The sequence below is a fragment of the Cotesia glomerata genome, linkage group LG5, assembly GCF_020080835.1.
Source record: "Cotesia glomerata isolate CgM1 linkage group LG5, MPM_Cglom_v2.3, whole genome shotgun sequence".
NCBI classification, from domain to species: domain Eukaryota; kingdom Metazoa; phylum Arthropoda; class Insecta; order Hymenoptera; family Braconidae; genus Cotesia; species Cotesia glomerata.
Genome location: NC_058162.1, coordinates 1026521 through 1051777, shown reverse-complemented (window position 1 = coordinate 1051777; position 25257 = coordinate 1026521). Strand labels below are relative to the sequence as shown.

Genomic DNA, 25257 nt, shown 5'->3' with positions numbered 1-25257 from the left:
CATTAGTGGCACCTTTAACCCCTATTAGTGGCACTTTTTCTTTCAATAAAAAAAAAGTTCTACTTGGAATAAAAAATAAAAATTTTTTTGATCTAAAGGTCTTAAAGATTAGAAATAATATATTCATTACTGAAATTAATGATTTCATTAATTGTCTAAGTAGCAAAATCAAAGAAAGTGTCACGAATGGGGTCCCCGCCACTAATGGGATTTTTTACCTTAATTAAATATTAAGATTTAATTAAAAAAATAAAAATGTACTGTGTGGAGAAAAATTAAAAAAAAAGTAAATAAAACGAAAAATAAAGAGAAAAATTCTTAATTGAAAAATTAAGAAAAATGTTTTTTAAATATTTTCATAAAATTATATCCTAGAAAGTTAAAGTAGAAAAAAAAAATTTGCAGCCAAATAATTAAATAACACTTGAATTTTAGCGATGATTAAGATGATCTTATAATGAAACAGAAATACTAAATAATTATATATACATGGAATTATAATTTTCTTTCGTTTATCAAACAAAGATTAACAATGAATAATTTTTTTTTTTTTTTTTTTTTTTTTTTTCAAACATTACGAAAGACAAAGAAAAAAATCGTCGGGCCTGTTATCGTAGTTTTTACACCGCGTGTATATATAAATATATAAGCTCTTATATATTTATATATAAACGTAGAATTTACTCAAGTATATGTGTATGTATATGTATATTTATACATATGTATATTTAGTATAAATATGTACACGCATGCTAGTTATAACAATTTTCCGACTTATTATATCTAAAATTTCTTGCATAGCATACATACGCATTCACACTTTTAGGAAAGTAAAAAAAAATTCAGGATTTAATCTTTCATTCTATCCCGCAAATTTATCGAGCACTTTTACCTGCTTCATTTTCATTTTAAAACAATTAATTAGCAATAATAATATTAATAAAAATAATAATAATAATCTTTTCATTTTTCTATAATTAATTAATTAATATTTTGTATCACTAAATTAAACACGCAGTTTTTTAGCGCATTTAAGAGTTCATCCTTTTTTCGTAAAAAAACAAAAGGAAAAATTAATTAAAAAAAAATCCACTTGTACAATTGTTGATTTTAATTCACAATGACTTATCACATGTTTAACTTCTTCAAATTGTATCCTAATTACTTTAAAAATTTTCTTATTATTTCATTCATATATTTTTTTTTCAAGTAACTTTTATACTTCAATTAAACACTACTTCATATTTTTTTTTTCTCAGCCAACCCACTGTTCTCGATACAAGGAACGATATTACAATTAAATATTTACGAACACAACTTTTTATTTGTTGTCAATTTTATATCATGTTAAAATAATGACATAATGTGAGTGTATAATAATGTAAAATTGTGTAATGTGTTTTAGTGTCCACAATAATGGATTGCTTTTTTTTTTTCTTTACTTAGCTGCTGCAGAGGACAGACAATTTTTAAAAATCTTTCACAACCTCTCTCACTCTCATTCTCTCATTTTTTTTTATTGTTTCAGTCACTCTAATTTTATTAATTAATAAATAAAGTCTGTCTGTATTATTTATTTATTTTTAATTAATGAAAATATCCATTAGTTGAGCGAGTGATCTTCAGCATTTATAGTCAACTATTTAAAACATTTCTTCTTCATATTAAATGATTTATTTAGCCTTGTCGATGGCGGTGGGTGTAGAAGTGATTGGTGAACCAGTGACATCATTATTGATTGTTATTTATTTTATTATTATTATTTTTTTAAACTAAATCTTTATTAATTTATCTTCATCCCTTGTCGTCATATATTTACACAAGAATTAATCGTGATATCAATTTTACTTTTCGACGTAAATTCCACAATTAAAACTTTTTTTTATTTTTTTTTTTTTTTTGTCAATTTTATTTTATTATTAAAGATGAAATATTTATGTGAAATTGAGTGTTTTTAAGATTTGGCATATATCAGTTTAATAAATTGATGCATTATCATTAACTTCACTTTAATTCTGTATTCACTAATTATTTTGTTTAAAAAGTCCATGCTTATTTTAATTAGTTTAATTTTTTTTATAAGTCCCAGTTGGGTTCGTTTATTATCAGCATAAACAAGTTCATACACTACGAACTGCTGGATGCATTCATTCCACTAAACATTCCAGTCGTAAATGACGTTTGTTGTTGCTGTTGAGCTTGTTGAATGTGTTGCTGTTGCTGAGCTTGCTGTTGCTGCTGGCTGTTTGCCTGACGACCATGCTTTGGCACTGGGGGCTGTAAATAATCATGTCGTGCTAACATCATCACATCAATTCGCTCTTCTTTCCTATACGCTAGACAGCTCCTTATGAAACTCTGTAAAAATAATTATTTTATTAAAGATTATTATAAGAAAAATTTTGTTTTCAGGATAGTCATGTAACATCGGTTTTTTTAGTAAAATGTATTTCTAGATACGTCATTAAGAAATGACCCTGTATCTTGTGAACTATTGACATTTTTTAAATTATAAGCTCACCCTGACATGACACTCATCGAGACCTTTCGTTTGAGTACCCACATCAATTTTTCATATATTTATATATATTATATATATGTATATATGAAAAATATATCAAAAATGCATGTGGGTATTTAAATGAAAGCTCTTGATGAGTGTAACATCGAAATGAGCTTATATCTTTCTAAATGTCAATAGTTAAAAAAGTATAGTGCAATTTAATAAATATCTTGTGAACTATTTTAATTATTAGAGAAATAAGCTCATCCCGATGTTACACTCATCGAGACCTTTCATTTAAGTACCCACATCAATTTTTCATATATTTATATATATTATATATATGTATATGTGATAAATATATCAAAAATGCAAGTGGGTACTCAAATGAAAGCTCTTGATGAGTGTAACACCGGGATGAGCTTATATTTTAAAAAACGTCAATTGTTAAGAAAATACAGTGCAATTTAACAAAAATTATTATTTACTAAAGCAAAATTTCATTTATTTATAGTTCATAAGTCAATAAATAATAAATAATTTTTCTTTTACCTTTGCTTCGTTGCTAACAGTCGGTTTATTGGCAAATTGTACCTCTGTTGCTTTTAATATTGTATTTTCTTCTAAAATAGTTGCTTGTGATTGATTATGTCCGAATGGCTTAAAAACAAAAATTAAAATTAATTTTCAAACAGTTAAAAATTTTTAAATAAATAATTTCTAAACCTATTTTAAATTTACCTTTTTACCATAGAGACACTGGTAAAATATAACACCCACACTCCACACATCAACTTTAGAAGATATTTTAGGTGGGTTTTTGCCAACAACAAAACATTCAGGAGGTAGATACCTATAATAAAATAATAAGTCTTGTTAACTATTGCATTCTTATAAATAATTAATAAAAATATTGCACGACTCATGATACGAAGCATCAGAGAGTGCTTTACGATCGAAAAATTTTTAAAAAATACCAATAAGTTCCAGCCCCTTGTGACGTAAGGTCCATTCCATGATCTGGATTATAATTTTCTTCATCCATAACTTTACTTAAACCAAAGTCCGTAATTTTTATTTCACCACAGACATTGCCTTCCGTCAACAAAATGTTGCCTGATAAATTTATAAGATAAATTTATTAATTATGTAGATAAAATTTAAATTAATAGATAAAATAATTTTTTGGATTACTAACCAGGTTTTAAATCGTAGTGTATGACTGGGGGCTTTATTTCATTAAGGTACTTTAACGCAGACACAACTTGCATCACAATTGACCTCGCTTCTCTTTCTGGTATCATTTTATGCTGCAAAAAATTTAAATATTATTAAAAATTGATTATTTTTAAAAATATTAATTTTTTTAATTAAATTAAATTTATTCATCAGTGATATTTGACTTACTGTCAATTAAGTACTGTAATACTTTAATACTAAAATGACTAACCTGTTTTAAGTAGAAGTCTAGGTCATGACCATCACAGTATTCCAAAACAGTACAAAACGAATTGGCGTCAATTTCAAAGACGTCATAGAGCTTCACAACTCGTGGATGATCCAGGGCTTTATGTATATTATATTCTCTTAATGCGTGTCTATAAATTAACCACAATAATAATTTTAGTAAAATGTAAAATGAAATATTTTTTAAAATAATAAATAACAAATTCTCACTTAATATAATTAGCTTTTTTGTCTTCTTTCCAGTCTTTATTCAATTGGTGTACTTTACAGGCCACATATCGCTGCTCTTTCAGATCAAACGCCTAAAATTGAAAAAAAAAAAAAAATAGAATAATTTAAATTCAACAATATAAAAAATTAATAAAGGACGTTCATAAGTAAGACTGAATAATAAAATAAAAATTTTATCCAAAAACATGAAAGCCAATATTTTTTCCAACTTCTAAAGGCAAAAAATTTTTCGCAAGACTTCAATAAATTTAATAAAAAGTACTAATTTGACTCTATACTACATAAACATCCTTAAGAACAAAAAAAATAATTTTTACCTTGTGTACTTCACTAAAACCACCTTTTCCTAATAACATTAATAAAAGGTAACGTTCATTGAGTACTGGATGAGAATTAAATCTGGATTGGTCCTCGTTGTGAATACGTTTCAGTTCTCTGATGTGAAGATTTCGCTCTCTTTCAAGTTTTTCCATTTCTAGTTGAAGATCAGCATCTTCTTTTTTCAACGCACTCTGTCTCAACTTGAATAAAAAATAAAACATAATTAAGAAATGACCTTGTATCTTGTAAAATATTGACATTTTTAAAGATATAAGCTCATCCCGATGCTACACGTATCAAGACCTTTCATTTGAGTACCCACATCAATTTTTCATATATTTATATATGTGACATATATGTATGTATGAAAAATATATCAAAAATGCATGTGGGTACTCAAATGAAAGCTCTTGATGAGTGTAACATCGGGATGAGCTTATATCTTAAAATTCATCAATAGTTAAGAAATTACAGTGCAATTTAACAAATATCTTGTAAACTATTGACATTTTTCAAGATATAAGCTCATCTTGACATTACACTCATCGAGACCTTTCATTTGAGTACCCACATCAATTTTTCATATATTTCATATATTTATATATATTATATATATGTATATATGAAAAATATATCAAAAATACATGTGGGTACTCAAATGAAAGCTCTTGATGAGTGTTACATCGGGATGAGCTTATATCTTAAAAATCGTCAATATTTAAGAAAGTACAGAGCAATTTAACCAAAGTGATTATTTAATAAAGCAAAATTTGAATAAAAGATTAAAATAAAATAATAAATACTTTGAGTATTTCGTCCGCTTCATAATACTCTTGCCAGGTATAAGATCCAGGTACCGCGTCGGGTTTTAAAAAAGTAGCTTCGGTGCCGTTGTGTAATGAAGGCTGTGGTTGGCTTCGTTTTCTACCAGTCTCACTATTTGACGGCCTCTTTTTTAATAACAACTTTTTCTGTCTATCAATTTCTTCACGTTCAGTCGTTATTTCTTCTTGTCGTCGTGCGAGCTCTTGAAACGCGTAGCCGTCCGTCCAGTTTTCTTGAAAGGTAGCACCTACCCTTTGCGTCACAAACTGTCCAAGCCTCAGTCTATTTTGCATACACTTTTGTCTAGCTTCTTTTTTTTCTATGTTTGATTTTTCTTTTAATAACTTTTTTACAACATCTATACACTTATTTATATGTGATTTGTGCTGCTCAAGTATTTTTTGTTGAGTTGCCATTTGATGCCTAAGTTCTTCTGTTGTCTGTAATTTAATAAAATAATTTTAATTAATAAATTAATTATTAATACAAAAATTATAAATTCATTTTTTAATAATTACTCTATTTAGTTCATCAATTTTATTGTTACGTAGCTCCAAGTCAGACGATGCTTGCGATTCAAACTCCTGTATCCTCTGGCAAGTGAGCTCCGTCTGTTAATTAAATATAAATAATTAATTAATTAATTAGAAAATTAATTATTATTATTATTAACTGTAGGCCAGATGCATTTGTTATTATCTATCAAGAATACCTTCAAGGCACTGCATTAATTATTATAATAATTATTTTAATAATTTTTGACAAAAATATAATAAAATTATGAAATAAAAAGTTAAATAATTAAATAAATAAATAAATAAAAATATTAATTTATAATTTAATAAAACAGGTAAGAAAGCGAACACAAATGTACACACGAAAAAATTATTTAAGCGTATTAAAAATTGATAAAAAAAATTTTCAATCAAGTTCAAATTAAGATAAGATAATTGTAGAAAAAAAAATTAAAAAAAGTAACAGTGCCATGACAAGATAGCCCTGCATTTGTAACAACAAATGAATACAGCGCTACAGTCTGGCTTAGGTTTGATGACTCAGTTTTAAAGAATTGGACAAGAAATAAACGCAAAAATAATTAAATAACTCTTTATAGAGAAAATAAAATTATTATTTAGTTAATTTCTTATCAGATACTTTAAAGAGAGTCAGTTTTATCTTCTGAGTGCTTACATTTGGCGTGTTTGTCTTCGCTTGCCTGACCTGGCTTGTCCTAGGTAGGTTCGTAGGCCTTACCTGTACCTGCTTGCTGACCATTGAACCAGCAGGTTGCGTCGACGAAGGTGGAGGTGGTGGTTGTGGTTGGGAAAGAGTTCGGGGAGGTTGCATCAGTGACGAAAATTCCGCTACCGATGAGTTAGGTGTCGTCACTTGGGGCGATACCAGAGGTTGAGCTGATGGTGGATACTGGAATAAAAATTAATTGTTATTTATAATGTAATTAATGTTTTAATATATTTATAAGCAATAATAATAGTTTTAGATTTTTAGAATTGGCTCTCTAGTCTAATAAAAAAATTTTTTAAGAATATATTACCAAAAATAATCGGTTTTTTTTTAGTGAAATTTAGTGTCATTGCAAAGATCTTGACTTATTATGATAAGTATTTAGGTTGCATTAGAAAATGCTCTATCTCTAGATACATAATTAAGAAATTACCTTGTATCTTTTGAACTATTGACATTTTTTAAATCATAAGCTCACCCTGACATTACACTTATCAAGACCTTTTATTTGAGTACCCACATCAATTTTTCATATATTTTATATATTTATATATATTACATATATGTATATATGAAAAATATATAAAAAATGCATGTGGGTACTCAAATGAAAGCTCTTGATGAGTGTAACATCAAAACGAGCTTGTATCTTAAAAAACGTTAATATTTAAGAAAGTACAGTGCAATTTAACAAATATTTTGTGAACTATTGACATTTTTAAAGATATAAGCTCATCCTGATGTTACACTCATCAAGACCTTTCATTTGAGTACCCACATCAATTTTTCATATATTTATATATATTACATATATGTATAAATGAAAAATATATCAAAAACGCATGTGGGTACTCAAATGAAAGCTCTTGATGAATGTAACATCAGGATGAGCTTATATTTTTAAAAACGTCAATAGTTAAGAAAGTACAGTTCAATTTGACAAAAGTCAATATTTATTAAAGCAAAATTTTATTTATGTATATTTCACAAGTCACAGCAGTCACGTAGTGACTGCAAGGTTGCTAGTGTAATATTAAATCAAGTGTTTAAATTGATTAGAATTATTCATATGAAATTTAGACTCTGTATATAATTGTATAAAAATATAAAATAACTGTCTGACACTGCCTGGAGGTAACTACAAGCGAAGTAAATAAAAAAAATTGTTTTTATACTGAAGAGCCAATCTAAAGTCTTAAAACTACTAAATACTCTTCCTTATGGAATATGATTATTTATAACTACTGTAAGGCCCTTAGGGAGCTTTAGCTTCGGGTTTAAATTGTTAAATAAAATAAAATGAGTTTAAAAAAAATCCAATAAAAATATTACCATAGGATACCCTTGTTGAGGCGATGGACTTTTAGCACCCCCATGCCTTATAGGGCTGTTTCCTAAATGATGCTTCGGAAAATAGTCATTTATTTTTTTATTTTCCAAGGAAGAAAGTGATCTTCCGCTTTTACCACCAGTTGGGCCACCAGGTCCACTGCCACTTCCATCATCCGCTTTACGTTTTCTTTTTCTTTCGGACGTGGTCCTAGGCAACTTTTCAGGAGTATTTGGATCCACATCTTTATCACTGTGTGATGAGCCTTAAAAAAATCAAGCAATAATATTACCAACATTGACAATAAAAAAAAAAAAAAAAAAAAAAAACATTAATCATCTGTGACATATGTACAGCGTACTAGCGTACTTAATGAATAACCTAGCTTATCAAAGTACTCACCAGTACTCATATTTGAGTCTTGACTATGAACTGACTGACCAGAGTTTACGGTTGATTGAGGTGCCATCTGAATTTGTGATCCAGCAGACATCTGAAACAATTAAATAAAAATAAGACTTTTAATTGGTGCTTTGATTACATTTCACAGACTTGTAACAAGTTATTTAATTTATTTTAATAAATAAAAATAAATATTTAATATCAAATAAATATTAAACATTAAATTAATTTAATTATGATTAAATTAAATTGAATTAATGCATGTGTAATAAAAAGTAGATCTATAAAATACAAAGAGGTTACACGACAAGTTAAGTAGCCTACCTAAAAAATCTCCACTTGATAAAATAATAAAATAAATATATAAATAAAAATGTCTTGAGATTTTATAAAAAATACATAACTGTGGTTGTCGTCATCACCCAGGTGCCGGCGTCATTGCTGTTATCACTGGCGACCGGCTTGTTAGTTTTAACAGTAAGTATTTTAAAGCACTAGGGTGATGACAATCCGTGATAATTGTAAATAATAAATTTTCTAAGTAAAAATAAATAAAAAACAATGAAATAAATTTTTTAAGCAATCGAGCGTACGCGATGAATAAGACATAATGTGTGTAGACTACTATACTACTCTCGAGGCGACACACACGGGCCGTTGCAAAAAGGAAGCAGTAAGCCCAGGGCCCCGTGTGTGTGTTAACCGAAAGGCCTGAGAGAAAGATGGAGGTAAATTTAGACGGAGATGGAATTTAGATAGAACTGGTACAGTAATACTACTCGTACAGTGTTACTAGTTGAAGTGAGATGATGCTAACAATCCACCATTTGTGTTGCTGAATTTAAGGATAAGTTAAATAATTTATTTAATTATTTTTTTAACAAATAAATTGCAAAAAAAATTTACTTAAAAATTTAATGCAATTTTTTTTTAATAATTTTTTGGAGCAAATTTGTTGAAAAAAATAATTAAAAAATTATTTAGCGAAATAAATTATGCAAAAAGAAATTTAGAGTAAAAAATTGACATATAAAAATTTAATGAAATTTTTTTTTAATAATTTTTTCGAGCAAATTTGTTTAAAAAAATAATTAAAAAATTATCTAGTGATATAAATTATGCAAAAAGAAATTTAGAAAAATTAAAATGCAATTTTTTAAATAATTTTTTGGAGTAAATTTGTTAAGTAAAAATTTAATAATTTAATAATTTTTTTTTTAGTGATTGGTAAGTTTAGTGTCATTACTAAAAATAAATATTTACAAGTAGTTTCTAAATTATCGCACCTTCCACGACGATCTATGGTGGAGCCCCATAGTCGTGTTTGCTATTAGCCGTCAGTGTGTCAACCATTGAGCCACTAGATTCGTGCACTGCAGAGGAGATACTTTCAAATCAAACCTTACATTATGTTACACGGGATCACTACTGGGCATTCGCACAGCGAGCAGAGGTGCCACAGAAGTTTAGTGGAGATGCCACGAGGGGGGAACCAAGTAGAGGAGAGACCAGAGACTAAAGAGACTAAAGTATAAGACCTGAGAGAATATAATACCAGTGCGTTGCTGCACTTTCTGTTAAAAGAATCACAAAATGGAGGAAGAAAATGGAGAAAGGAGGTTTAAATTTCCGCAGATTATTTTCATTTAAAGGGACTCTGTTTTTTTTCCCGGCACTGTCACTAAAGCGCGAGACACATCACTTATTCTTCGGGATACTTTAGATAACCACTTTGTTATATACTTATGATTTTTTTTAGATTGTTTATTTTTTTTTAAATATATTTTTATGGTGGGTTTTAGGTTCGCAATGCGTGGGTGTATGTACAGTAAGGAATGCTGAATTTTTCCATTGATCGGGTTGAAAACGTGCAAGACCCGGTAAAATCAATGTGCCCAAGTGTAGTGCGGTGCTTCTACGTATATATACGGTCTTTCTTCCTCTACGCGTATAGCAGTTGGTTTTATGATACTAAAATTATCCGACGTTCAAAAAATGTTTTTTATTTATTAAATTATAAATAAAAAATATTTTACAATTTAAAAAATTATTTTTTAATAAAATAAATTATTAAAATTTTCAAAAGTCGGCTAATTTAATTTTAATTGAAAAAATTAACCGGCAATAAACATTTTTTAATTTTTTTTATTAAATAAAAAATAATAAATATATTTTTAAAATTTTCTACATGTTAAATTTTTTAAAAATAATTTTTTAATAAAATAAATTATTTTAATTTTCAAATTTTGTCTAATTTAATTTTTATTAATAAAATTAGCTGACGTTAAATCATTTTTAATTTTTTATTAATTAAATTAGAAGTAAAAAAATATTTTTAAAAAATTTTTTACATGTTAAATTTTTTAAAATAATTTTTCATTAAAATAAAATTATCTGACGTTAGATAATTTTTAATTTTTTTTATAAATTAAATTAAAAGTAAAAAATATATTTAAAAAAATTTTCTACATGTAAAACTTTTTTCAATAAAATAATTCATTAAAACTTTCATAAATACAACACAATAAATAAAAACTGTCTCCGTTAAATTTTCCTCTTATAAAATTATTAAAAAAATGAACTGGGCGCTTTTAAGAATTTATTCATCCCTGATAAGTAATGCGTCCTTCAATATATCACCCAAGATAAATAAATAAAAACTATAAAAACAGCACAGAGCAATGTAATACATGTAATAACAAGAAAATAGTTTAAAAGCTGACTCATTAATTCTTGGATCCCCGGATTGACAAAAGAGCCAACTGACAACTATTTATATATTTATATATTTAAATAATAAGTATTTTAAATTTGTTGACAAAGGTCGAGGTAGTCCTATCAGTGAGGGAACCTTCTGGCACTTGTACGGCACTGAGAGTACGTCTGGTGTCGTTGTCGTAGTGCTCGTGGTTGCCTTGCTCGTTGGATACCAGCAAACGTCTCGTTTTCGTAGCTGTACCCGACGGGGGCCGTTGACAAGGGCGCCCGGTGGGAGAGCGACGAGTTCGCCGGCATTACACTCGCTGGGTTACTACACTAGTAAGTCGAGACTCTGCACTCCCGTCCGATGGATCGTCCTTAGCGTCTGACACCTTATCTATCTCTACTACTTGTATTTTATTTTTACTCCTTTTTCTTTTAATAATTATTGTAATTACTTTTTAATATTTTAAGTGGCAATGTGTGTTAATTCAGTGATTTTTTTTTAAATAATTTGTGTTTTAATCTTTTAATATTTTATCTTAATTGTGTATTATTATCCACAAATTGTGATTTTGCCTCTCTTTTCCCTTCTTTTAAAATTTTTCGACATTTAAATTGAAAATTTGTCTTAAATAATTAACCAGGTCTATAAAATTATTTTTAAAAAATTGCGCAAGTAATTTTTTAAAGTTCCTAAAGATAGAATTTCAAAAATAAATTTTTCTTGCTTTAATTTATTAGTTAAATTTTTTTTTTTAATTATCAAATGTCTCAATTTTAGTATCATTTTTTTTTTTTTCAATTAAAAATAATGATTTTTTTTCAAAATAATTATTTTTTCTCAAGTGTAACTAGAATAAAAATTAATTTAGTAGATATTTGTTAATTTTAAAAATTTTTTTTCATAATTAAATTAATGTAAAAATTAAATAAAAATTAAAATTGCAATTTTTTTTATTAAAAAAAAAAGTAAATTCCTCACATGTAACAATTTAATTATAATATTTTTTTATGCAATAAATATTTTTTTTTTCAAGTGTAATTTGAATAAAATTTATGAAAATTAATTTATCAGAAATTTGTTAATTTAAAAATTTTTTTTCGCAAATAAATTGACATAAAAATTGCAATTTTTTTAATAAAAAAAAAAAAAAAAAAAAAATAAATTCCTCATGTAACAATTTAATTATAGTATTTTATGTAATAAATATTTTTTTTTCATTCAAAAATTAATTTATCAGATATTTAATAATTTTTGTAACAAAAATTTTAATAAATTGAAATAGCAATTTTTTAAAAATAATATTCTTGTCAAAAAAATTTTTTAAATGCTTTAAGTGACTGCTAACTTAAACATCATATTGAAAAAAAAAAAAAAAAAATTTAATCAAAGAATTAAAAGAAAGTAGATAAATATAATCCAAGTATTAATTACCAACAACTACGGTAGGTAATCCGTCGGACGGGTATCTAGACCTTGCAATGCCATTTGAACAGCGTTCTTTCTCTTTCCCTTGAACCAGTGGCGTCGGCAGGAAGCCGAAGAGGAAGTTGGAGGTGGTCGTTGGTGAGGTAGCTTAGCGTCAGATGACGCGATTTTAATCCCTACCAATTTCCTCAGTTTTATATGCATAATAATATCTATATATATCTGTCATAAAGATATATAGATATCTATATCTTCTCTTTCTATTTAATTCCGAGTGGAGCTCTGTGAATTGTCTCTAGTTGCAATAGAAGACCAACGGGAGCAACCACCTCCACGAGTAGAGTCCACAAGTACTTAACAGCAGTCGAGCTACACTCACGCTTGCGCTCGGTAATGTCGTAGTTTGTAGTGTAGGTACACTATATATATATAAATATACATATATATCTGTAGCTAGAGAGTAGCCGGCGCGTCTCGTCGTCGTGCCAATAGGTCGCACACTCATTAGCCCAGTCGCGCGCGCGATTTCCCCACCCTGAGGCACGATCAGCTGGTCGACGGCCACGCGGCTTTGCCAACCAGTAGACAGCGACCTCGGTACAACCTCACTATCTCCTTTTTATCCTCCCACTGGTCTCACTCAAGCCCTCTCTCTCCCTTTAGTGTAGAGCTTCGTGACCCGGCATCATACTCCACGCGGAGTATCTCTACCCACTTGTTTCTACGCTCAGGGTCGTCTTCAGGGCCTGTTTTTTTTTTTTTTTTTTTTTTTTTTTAAATAATTTCTTCATTATACTTTTGTTTATTATTAATCTTTAATTGGTCTAAGTTTCTTTATCGCTTATTTATTTATTTATTTTTCTTTTTTCAAACAACTTTTACGACCCGATTGGTTGTAATCTTTATTTTACCACTCGGAAAAAAGAAAAAGCTTTAAATTATGTTAGGTAATTTAATCTGGAGGTTTTTATTCGGAATAATTTTAATTTGAATTGAAAGAAAAATTGATGAATCAAGAAAATTATTTTGTAATTTAAGTAATTTTTTTAAGTAAAAAATAAATTAAAATAATTTTTTAAAGTTTTTAAAAATAAATTTAAATCATTTTTTAAAGCTTTTAAAAATAAATTTAAATCATTTTTTAAAGCTTTTAAAAATAAATTAAAATAATTTTTTAAAGTTTTTAAAAATAAATTTTTCTTGCTGTAATTTATTAATTAAAAAAATTGTTTTTAATTATTTTAATTATTTACTTGATTCATAATTTTTTTTCTGTGTATAAAAAATTAAAAATCACAGTTTAAAATTGTAATTATTACAGATTTTTAAGAATTAAATTTTAAAATGTAAATTTATGAAAATCAAGTTTGAATTTTTAAAAATATTATTTCAAACTACAATTTTTCCAGTTTTAAATTTAAAGCGACATTTATAATGTAATTTTTCCCTTTTTTATCTGTATAGTTAGTAAATCCATCATTTTAATACTCAATTTAAATTTCCATGATTTGAAACTAAGAGAAAGTTGAATAAGCTTACTTATGATTATCTTGTAAGAATATTTGAATTATTTAAGATATTTTAAATATTTTTTTACCGTGCAATAAGTAGTAATCAATATTATTCTTAATTATTTGATATATCAATTAAATTATTAGTCAAAAAAATTAATAAAAAAAAACATTTTTTTAAAATTAAAAATTAAAAAATTTAATTAATTGAAAAAAGGAGTTTTTTTTTATTTTATAATTGATTCGAACTTTTGATAATTTATCATATAAATTTGAATGAATAAATAAATAAGCAAAAGTATGGCTTGACTAATCAAGTTATCGCTTTTTAACATATTAAATAAAATATTTCTATTTGCAATTGGAGTAAGTATAAAACTTTATCAGAGCAATCAGTAAAAATAAAGAATGGGTCCATTAATGAAGTTAACAACTATAGCAGTAAAAAAATGAATGGCAGAACAGAGTTACCTAAGATAGTAATAAAAATCGTTGCTAATGACTGAGATTAGAGAAAAGTAAGAGTATTGAGCGGAGGTAATTAAATAGCAGATATTAAGATAGTTTTTAGAGTAAACAAACTCGACAGGTGGAGCTGAGTCCTTCTTACATAGTTAGTTTATGCATCAAAGCGTTCGGCGGCGCCACTCAGATACACCACCAACCCGATGTTATCCGCTACGTCACACTATCATTCTTCCTCGAGTTACAAAAGCGCCGTAGATCGAGTACGAGCTATTGACATGGCTCTTTCCCCTTCTCAAAAGACCTCCAGCCAGTTGGAAAGCACCCAGTCATCGAGCGTATTTGATAACGTCACGAGAGAACTCATATAAGACTATGTTCTCTATATATATCACTATTACCTACAAGTCAGAATATTCACCCCCAAACCGACGACTGCGAAGTATTGAAAACCTTTGCCGTAAGAGTACATCACAGCAATGGCGACTGTTAAAAAGCTTACTAAGATCAATAATTTACTTACAACTATTTTCTTTAAGTAGCTTCAAGTATTCATGTTCATGTTACAGGTAATTTGGAGTCTCTCCATTTAATTGAAAAAAAAAAATTTACTTTAACGAAGAGAGAAATTCTTTAATCAAGAAAATAATTTTTAAGTTTTATTGACGAATCAAGAGAAAATTCCTTCAAAATTATTTACATAATTTTTTTGTATTAAAATTCTTAACTAAAGACTTTAAAGTCTCTTTGTAAAGATCACTATTTTTTTATTTTATTTTCTTGACAATTAATTAATCGGCGGAAATGTATCAAATGATAATTAAAAAATTATAATAAAAGTTTACTTTAATCAAGAGAAAAAATTTATAGCTACAAAAAATAGTTAATACAAATTTTAATTCTGCCTAAAATCTATAATTAATTATCAAATTATATGATAATATTTAATGAATTGTAATTAAAGATAAGCTAAATTTATAATTCTGTTTTTGACAGCTAAATTTAAGTTACACTTTATTAATAGTATGCAAATTTAATTTAAGTCATTTTATGTGTAACTATTATTAAAATATACTGCAATTGCACTTTTTTAAATTTTTTTACCGAAAAGTAAATAAATAAAAATAATTTTAAAGAGTTTTATTGTCTTTAATTAAGACAAAAAATTTTTTAGTTCAAGAATTTTTTTACTCCAAAAAGAAAAATTTCTTAAAATTTATTTACTTAAAAAAAATTTTTTTTTCTGTATTTTTTGGCTACTCTTTAATGTTTACAACATTAAAGTAAACAGTATTATTATTATGTATAATAATAACTGTAATAGTGTAATGAAAGTAAGACGCAGATGATTTAAAAAATTGGATAACGATAACGAACCATAAGATGCGATTAAATAATAAATAAATAAATAAATAAAACTAGTAGGTAGAAGTTTGGTTACTGTGTATAGTAGTCACATTACAACAAAGAATTAAAGAGTAAGATAATGATGTCATTGGATATATGAGTCATTGCTGAATAAAATAAAATTTCATGGATACCTGAGAGATATGGCCCTGGGTCGTTGCGCTGCACGATGAATTACGTTGATCTCGCGAGGGTGGAGCATTGTCACGCCTCGTCCAGTCTATTCCCGGGGTAGTCGGTTGGCCGCACTTAACGGCGTTAGGTAACGACGACGACTGCGCGGTGTCGAGGGCATTTTTATTCGGCCCGTTGTTCCGACCACCCTGCAATAAACATTTATTTTCGTTACATACGGAATTTCGAGTTTAGTTATTCATTTTTCTTTAATTACAATTAATAATGTTATGGGTAAGCTCTAATTCATAGAAAACAAATTAAAGACCTGCTTAGGATACTAATTATCAAATTTCAAATTTCAATTTTATTCTAATAAAATTTTGATCCGTCTGCGAATTATTTCCGATCTGATGAATAAATTTATTAAATTCATACAGAGTCTCCGTATAATCTTTAGATCATCATTAATTTTTTTTATGATTCTATACAGACAAATTATTAATTTAATATGTAAATAAATAATAGTAAAAAATTATTAGCGGGATGACTGGCTTGTTATTAAGTTAACGAGCAATAAAAAATATAAATTTTATAGTGTCAATGTCATAATTTTATATACACAGTAAATTCTTATGTTTAATATTGGAGCGCTTGTTTAATCACCCGGAAATTAGACAAAGCAGTCGATATCGTAGTTGGAAGTGACAACCAGAACGAAATTAAACCAAAAGATTAGATTCCACGGATAAAAACGGATGGTAATGTAGAACTATAAGATTCTTCTCTACGCATCCCACAGTGGGAATACACATCAACATACCAAGTGTATAAAAATACGATTTATTTTTATAAATTTCCCGAGTTTTCAATTAATATCTCTTCATCCATTCATTCATTCATTTTTTGTAAATTTATTAATCAATAAAATAAAAAATTAATCTTTGTCTATTAATTCTTGCTTTAAAATACTAAAAAAAAAAATTTTTAATCAAGTTTACACTGAGAAAAAAATTTATTTAGAAAAAATGGGTATTTTCGAGGTAAAAAATTAATTTTTTAGAGATTTTATTTCTTTGCTAAAAAAATAAAAACTTTTTTTAAAGTAATTTTGTTGTTAGAAAAAAAATTCTTGAGAATTTTCATCTAAAATTCTTTTTTTCCAAATCTAGAAAATTTTTTTGCAACAAGAAATTCACTGAGAAAAGTTTTTATTTTTTTTAGATAAGAAATAAAATTATTTTAATTAATTTTTTGTCAGAAAAAAATTCATTTTTGTCAAAATAAATTTTTTTTCGATAAAAAAAAACGATTGAAGAGTACAAAAAAACGACCTGATAAATTACTATCAAGATAATTGAAAAATATTATCATTAAAAAAAGAACTAAACTCCAAGAGCACTTGATTAAGATAAAAATATGAATATGTAGTTTAAAATCTAATCTCCAGCGCTGTTGAATAGGATTGTGAAAAGTAATTGAAAAGCATTGATGATATGAGCATAGAGGCAATGGCGGCTTGGGATTCGCTTGGCACATCCTGATCGATCCTCAAACACCCGTGGCTGCTCTGTACGGTCGTTGAGTTGAGTTGGATATTCACTGTTGGTACGGCTCCCTTTCGCCACCCTGAGCCAATCTTATTCCGGCACGAGCGGCCAAGAGAACTTGCTTTTCTCCCTCTCGCTCTTTCATTCTGTCCTGGCTCTTCCTCATCGCTCTCTCTTTCTTCCAATATATATATACACATATATGTGAGTACATGTATATATATTTAGTAGCGCCTCTGCGTGTGTCTCTGCAACGAAAAATCGATAAACCCGCGGATCCGCGGCACCCGGCTGCCGTCACTCGCCCTTCAAGTGCCCCTTCAATGCATCCCTTTTCCAGTTGCCAAAGTCATCCAATGTTCAAGCCATTTTCATTTATTTTCCGGCGTAAATACATTCTAAAGAGAGATTTGACCTCCAGGAGGTCAGAACCGAGTCATTGAATTATTTTAATCAAAGTAAATAATTTAATTGGTAAGACCAAAAATTATGCAGATTATTTTAATTTATAAACAAAGATAGAAGCTATAACTAATAAAATAAAATAAAAAAAATATATTATGATAATGATGTAATGTGTAAGCATTTGTAAGCGTAGATTAGAGAGTGTGCTGAATAAATATGATAAAAACCCGTCTTATATATTTTATTTGTCTTGTTGACGTGTGTTATTCCTATACACAACAAAACTTAAAGTTTAGTTATAAACTAGACGACAAGACTCGCTACATATACATTTTCTATGCCTCTATCAAACTGTACTGTACACCGATGACTCTTTAGCTCGCGTCTGTCTATATATAAACCCGACTAACGTTTAAATACATTGTATAAATATTATAAATACTTTGTATTTAATTTTAATTGAAATAAAAAAATCAAGTGATTAATTATAAATTTTTTTAGTAAACTCGATATTGTTTGAGAATGTGGAATGCTCCATTTAAAATACACCGATAGAAGGATTTGTTTATATTTAAAAATATTTAACAAATAATTTATTAGAGGCCACTTTTTAGTCCTTAAATATTTCTTAGTATTTAAAAAAATTTATTAATATTTAATAAATAAATATCAAATTTATTAAATACAAATAAATCATTTTAAATACTAAGAAATAATTGTTTACTAAAAATTGGTCTCTAATAAATGATTTGTTAAATATTAACAAATATTTTTAACTATAAACAAATCCTTCTATCAGTATAATGACATTAAAGTTAGCAGTTTTTAATTTTTTTAACAAACAAATTCGTTTTGAAAAATTGCATTTTTAATTTTTTAAAATTTCGACATGTCAATTTTTTTTTTGCCATAAATTATTTGTTATAAAATTATTAAATATCTGCACTGATAGAAGGATTTATTTGTATTTAAAAATATTTATTAATGTTTAACAAATGATTTATTAGAGACCACTTTTTAGTCCTTAACAAATATTTCTTAGCATTTAAAAAGATTTAATAAATAAATATCAGATTTATTAAATACAAAAAAATCATTTTAAATACTAAGAAATATTTGTTGACTAAAAATTGGTCTCTAATAAATGATTTTTTAAATATTAACAAATATTTTTAACTATAAGCGAATCCTTCTATCATTATAATGACATTAAAGTTAGCAGTTTTTAATTTTTTTTTTAACAAATAAATTTGTTTTTTAAAATTGCATTTTTAATTTTTTAAAATTTCTGTCAATTTTTTTAGCCATAATTTATTTGTTACAAAATTCTTAAATATCTGCTAAATAAATTTTAATTTAAAAATAAAATAATAATAACCTCGTTATAATGGTTGACACATGGAATGTCCACTTTAGGCGAAAAGAACCGCGAGGTAACGCATATTGGCGAGATCGGGTTTGCGTAATCAACCATCCGAGTGTACTATACTCATACAGAGAAAGAGAAAGATTGAGATAAAGAGAAAATGAGCGAGAGAAAGAGCAACCCGATCGATCGCCTGTGTTTGCTGCCACAACCAACTGAGTACGAGGGAGACGTGGTTACAGATAATGTAAAGAGTAGAGGTGCAAAGACGAGAGAGGAAACACAGGTTGACTGTATGATCTCTGCTCTTTGGGCTAAGTTGCACCCAACTCGCGTTTTTGCGCTCCAATTCTATTTAATCGCTTAATAGACTCCAGATTTTCATTAATAATAACATCCTCAAGTTCAGTGATTCATTATTAAATTCATTACCAAATTTTTTCTTTATTACTCCATTGAATGCAAGGGCTTAAAACAGATTCTTTTTTGGTCTCTCCTCTCTTTTTACGGGATTCTATGTCTCTATACACTATGCTAGAATTCTCGATCGATCGTTACGTCCCGGCTTGCAAGAGAGCTTATTCACTCCCTCTCCCTTTTATCTTCCGTCTCTCTCTGTTGGTATCTCGATATCCGCGGAGCGTCGAAATTAGCCGGCCACGAGTGTCGAGATCCCCAGACCGTTGCAACGTTGCCATGCAGGTCACTGTCGACTTCAATATCAGTGAAGTAATCCTCTTCAATTTGATTATTATTATTTTTATAAATTCTTCATCCATATATTATTAAATATATCAAGTATTCATATTAAGTTTGAAGAACTTGACCAATTTTATAATTATGTATAAAATAAATAATTAATAATTGTTGATTATTTTTACTCCTCTTTTCGTCAGGCTTTATATTTAATTATAAATATTTTTTATTATATTTAAATCTTTCTGTACTTAATATCTTGCTATTTAATATAAATAAATAAATAAATTTTCTAATGTTTGAAAAACTTGTTCACCAATTTTATAATTATTTATGAATAATTAATATTTGTTAATTATTTTTATTCCTCTTTTTGTCAGGCTTTATATTTAATTATAAATATTCTTTATTATATTTAAATCTTTGTACTTAATATCTTGCCATTTAATATAAATAAATTTTATAATTCTTCTATTTTTATAAGGCAAAATATTAAAGATTCTTCTATAAATTTAATCAAAAAAAAAAATATAAATATTTTTTTTTAAATAAAAATATGTGTTAAATATTAAGATATATTTTAGACAGTAGGTTAGCACATCAGAAACGAAAGTACCAATACAGAAAGAAACTTAGGATCGATATGTATGTATATACCGATGTGCACGCGAATTTATTACGTGTCACGCATCACAAAGCTGTATTTCTCCCCACAAACAGCCCTAAGGGTGACTGTACTCTATTTACTTTCAATCTCTTCTTTATTACGACACTAAAAATTGATATATTTATAGATCAAGAGATAATGATCGATATAAGTGTCTTCAATGGATTGGTACAGATCGACCGGCGATTCGCTCGATCTATCCGACCTCGTTTTAGTTTGCCACACCTATTATTTTTTCCTAAACCAAAAATTTTTAAAATCACATTTAATTAATTTAAATGGGATATTAATTAGAGTTCTAAATTATTTTATTAATTTTTTTTTAGCTTGTATTTGGGGAAAAAAAATCCTGATTTAATTTAAAAATACTATTATGAAATATATGAAATAAGATAATTAATGTAATGTTCTATTTTCAGATTAAACCATCTCTAATGATACGATTTCCTAGGAGGTTCCGGTCGATACGAGGTTGGTGAAAGTGGCAACGTCGTTGGCACAAGGAAGCGTCACACATTGGCAGTCAATGAGAACTGAGTCATCCACGTTATGTATCACAATACCAGATAAATAAAACAATATATGCAAAGATGAAATATTTAATAAGATCAACAGTAATTTAATTCCAAACAATTTTATTATTTTACTAAATATATATATGTATTTTTTTTTAATTAAAATTTTGTAATTAAAATTTTATTTTTGAAAAAATTGTTTGGCTGTTAAATAATGTTGAATGTTGGAATAATAACGTCACGAATATGTGCTCACCCTCGCGCCGAGAAAGCGGGCCTCCAGTAATTCCTGCTTCCTAGGGTCCAGGGTGGCCTGAAAGTGCTCCATCTTGACGCCAGCGCCTGTAACACACACAACGAGACTTGATGTTCCTTCCGAGCAGATTGCAAGTCCTTTTCTAAGTGACTACATGAGAGACAGAAGAGACAGATGAAGTAGTATAGATGAGAGAATTCAGAGCTGGAAATCGAATCTACCCAGCTAAACTAAACACTAAATAATATATCTAAATTATCATCGAGTGATACTACTGCACAGAAAAAAAATTTTCTTTAATCAAGGATATAATTTTGAAGAACTTAATCTTGATTTTAGTAAAAAAATTCTTAAACTAATAAATTTATTTATTTATTTATTTAATTTAATGCCAAAGCAATGGCTATATGCTAAATATGTAGATAATAATTACAATAAAGTATAAGTATTTTTATGAGATTTAAGGAAATTGTAATTGATTAAAGAATTTTTCATTTTAATTCAAGACAATTATCCTCTTAAAAATTATTTTTTTGGTTTAAGAATTTTTTTCTTGAATTAAATTAATTTTTTTTTCAGTGTGCACAAAAAAACATTTTCTTAAATCAAGTATATAATTTTGAAGAACTTAATCTTAATTTGAGTAAAAAAAGTCTTGAATTAATAAATTTTCCTTAATTTATTTATTTATTTAATTTAATGCCAAAGCAATGGCAAAAATATACATAATAATTACAATAAAGTACACGTATTTTTATGAAATTTAAAGAAATTTTACTTGATTAAAGAATGTTTCATTTTAATTCAAGACAATTATCCTTTTAAAAATTATTTTTTTGGTTTAAGAATTTTTCTCTTGAATTAAATTAATTTTTTTTTCAGTATGCACAGAAAAAAAAATATTCTTAAACTAATAAATTTTTCTTGATTTAACGAAATTTTACTTGATTAAAGAATTTTTTTTGATTCAAGACAATTAATTTTTTTTTCAGTGTATAAAACATTGAATCTAACATTAAGTACCCTACTCCGATATATACTGCATTTATGTATAAAGACTTTGTACCCTTCAGTTGTAGTTGTTGCTAGAAGACATCATAAAGATAAACAAGGACAGAATAAACCTGGCTCTACTCGGCTCGAAAATCGATACTATGCAAGTCGGAAAATTTTCGGCCACTATCGGGTTCACACCAAACCTCAAGAGGACTCGCCCATCAAGATATTTACATGCATTCAATTTGTAATCATGCTGTACTAAATATTTTTTTAAACCCCAAATTTTCATCCTGAGCCTAAGTAATTTTTTTTACGACATCGCTCCTAATTAATTGTAAATTATTTACATCTTATGGAGGGATAATAAATTAAAAATCACGAATTAGATTTTTTTTTAATCGGGCGTGGCAAAAAAATGCAAACTCAAGATGAATACTTTTAGCTGTATCAATTAGTCTAAGATTGGATTTGAATTTTGAGAAGAGATCTTGGTAAGGGTTCTACTATCTCAAGATAAAAGTTAAGACGGTTTGGTTGTTGTTGCTGCTGGTTGTAAAGCGTTGCAGTAACAATATGACAATGGCGGCCTTAATCGATGAAACTGTAGCATTTGAAAGTTTAATACGCCCACGAGGTTGTCCGAACGGTGTTCGTTTCTCTCTTCTTCCTCCCCTTTACTTCATTCTCCTCTTGTGATACTCTTCTGCTGCTGCTGCTGCTGCTGTTTCGACTCTTCGTAAATCGGTACAGAGTATAACTGCGCTGTTTCTAATTTTCTTTCGGCAGCGCCATGATTTTACATGCCTCTTTCATCAAATATCATCATCATCATCTTCATTACCATAATTTATTTTAATTGTCTAAAAAATTTTGTTTAGAAAATTCGGCTCTTTTTGGTGGAAAATTCCAGCCGCAAAAATTAATTTTTGACCTTACTTTTAATTATATTTTATTGTTATTATTTTTATTATTGAAACCTTGATCAACTTGTGTCAAAGAAATGTTGAATTTTTTTTTCTACTGATCAAACTTCCTTCATGACTATGGCGCCATCTTCAGACTCAATATGAATACTTCCGGATTACAGAAACGTGTGCCGAAATTCACACAAATTGATTGATTTTATTCAGCTATATACAGTATCAATAAATTGTTAATAAAATTTTATTAACGTTAATTTATAAAAATATTTTTCCTACCCAAAAATAAAACACAACTAAATTAAATTAATTTACTAATTAATTAACCTCCAATAAATGTTATTTTTATCTCTATTGTAATACTATCACTTAATAGTCACAAATATACATTATTATTTTTATATAAAAATAATTGAGATAAATTTTTTTCGATTGTTTCTAACTAATGCGAATAAAGAGAATAAACCCAGAAATTTAAAGAAAATATTTGTTTTAAGCCTGGACCATGTTACTTAATATCTCCAGATTAAAGTAGTGAAACAAAAGTTGTCTCTCCTGTCTCTCTTAATCAATTAATCAAAGCTTTCTCCATGTCCATGCATATTCCTTAATTTTATTTTTTGTCAGTAATTTGATGAAAAAAATAAAAGAATGTACATTATAAATATATATTAATAATGATTGCTTACCACCACCAGAATTCCAACAATTGTCAGTCATCCCTGTTTATCCATCTGCAATGTTGGCACTATTTAACTTTTATTTCTCCTAAATCCTTATTAGTTAAAACTTTTGTTTCCAGGATAAATTTATTATATCACTGTCAAAAACTTTTCCTTCCCAAATGAATATACCACTGATGCACGAGAGGATAACTCAATGCATATGGTATTCATCATGTTTATATATATTAAACATACAATATAATATTTAAATACTGCTAGTAAATTTCACTTTATCACCTAAGACTTTTTACACCTCACAACACTAGCCTAAAATTTAATTTTCATTCATTAATATTTATAGCAAACATTAATTTAATTTAATAAATATGAATAATTTTTTTTTATTTAATTAAATTAAATAAATCCAATCGATATTAAAGTTAGCAGTTTAGAATTTTTCAATTTTTTTTAACAAAAAAATTATTTTTAAAAAATTGCATTTTAATTTTTTATATTTTTTTTGCCATAATTTATCTGTTAAAAAAAATTATTAAATATCTGCTAAATTTATCATCATAAATCCAATTGATATTAAAGGAGCAGACAAATAAAAAATATTTAATTAAAAAAAAATTATTCAAAAGTAAAATAAAATAGAGGTTGTACCTCTTAATTATGTTGATAACCAAATAATCAACTGTACACTGAACGTAATAAAAATAACACGATAAAAAAAATATTCACTCAATAAATACTAAAAAACAAACACTTAATATTACTATGAACGTTCAAATAGTAATTATTTTAATATTATTCAATCACTAAACTGTTTTTCAGATTTTCCGTATACAATATCACGTATAGTATAACATTAAAATTGGCAAATCCATAACGAATAACTTACGGACTACTCTCAGCAGATTTTTGAGGTTAGAAACTCATACATAGACACTTTATATACATACATACAATTTGTCTTGGCGTTTTAAAGTAAAACGACATCAATCGGTGGTAAAATCCAAATACCGGATGAGCCAATGATATGAAAGAATCGAGACAAGGAAACAAGTCCTGACATGTTGTCGTGGTGGTGCTTGGTCCTCTAAGTGTTAAAACTTCAAAATTTTTCCAATACTCTCTCTCTCTCTCTCTCTCTCCCTCTTTCTCTTTCTCTTTCTCTCTTCCTCTCTTTCTCTCTCTCTTTTTTTATTTTATTTTTTTTTATTTACTTGGTAACCATCATGGAAAAAAGCTCAAGGTTCTTT

At 27.4% G+C, this 25257-nt stretch overlaps 1 protein-coding gene across 7 annotated transcripts; it reads right to left on the bottom strand.

Moving 5' to 3' along the window:
* Positions 1–1211: 1211 nt before the first annotated feature.
* Positions 1212–25239, bottom strand: LOC123266247 (serine/threonine-protein kinase tousled-like 2). 7 transcript variants are annotated; one of them, XM_044730372.1, is made up of 17 exons: positions 24659–25239; positions 24017–24319; positions 21409–21494; positions 15974–16162; positions 8325–8415; positions 7925–8187; positions 6539–6772; positions 5866–5958; positions 5326–5787; positions 4519–4722; positions 4181–4272; positions 3954–4101; positions 3702–3813; positions 3481–3619; positions 3245–3356; positions 3056–3163; positions 1212–2358 (listed from the first exon to the last, which is right to left on the bottom strand). In XM_044730372.1, exons 2-17 carry the CDS (start codon positions 24045–24047, stop codon positions 2128–2130), a joined length of 2595 nt encoding a protein of 864 aa, XP_044586307.1. In that variant the 5' UTR covers positions 24048–24319; positions 24659–25239; the 3' UTR covers positions 1212–2127. The 7 variants fall into 7 exon arrangements, with proteins under 7 accessions (XP_044586307.1, XP_044586308.1, XP_044586309.1 ...); XM_044730373.1 differs by having other exon boundaries at positions 6602–6772; XM_044730374.1 differs by lacking the exon at positions 15974–16162.
* Positions 25240–25257: the final 18 nt, after the last annotated feature.

Bases quoted from the DNA above. Each gene is read 5' to 3' on its own strand.
- LOC123266247 (XM_044730372.1), bottom strand. From the start codon at position 24,047: ATGACTGACAATTGTTGGAATTCTGGTGGTG. The intron at 16,163-21,408 runs GTGAGCACATAT...TGTTTATTGCAG, and splicing joins CCCGCTTTCTCGGCGCGAGG to GGTGGTCGGAACAACGGGCC. The intron at 3,164-3,244 runs GTAAATTTAAAA...TTTGTTTTTAAG, and splicing joins AGTGTCTCTATGGTAAAAAG to CCATTCGGACATAATCAATC.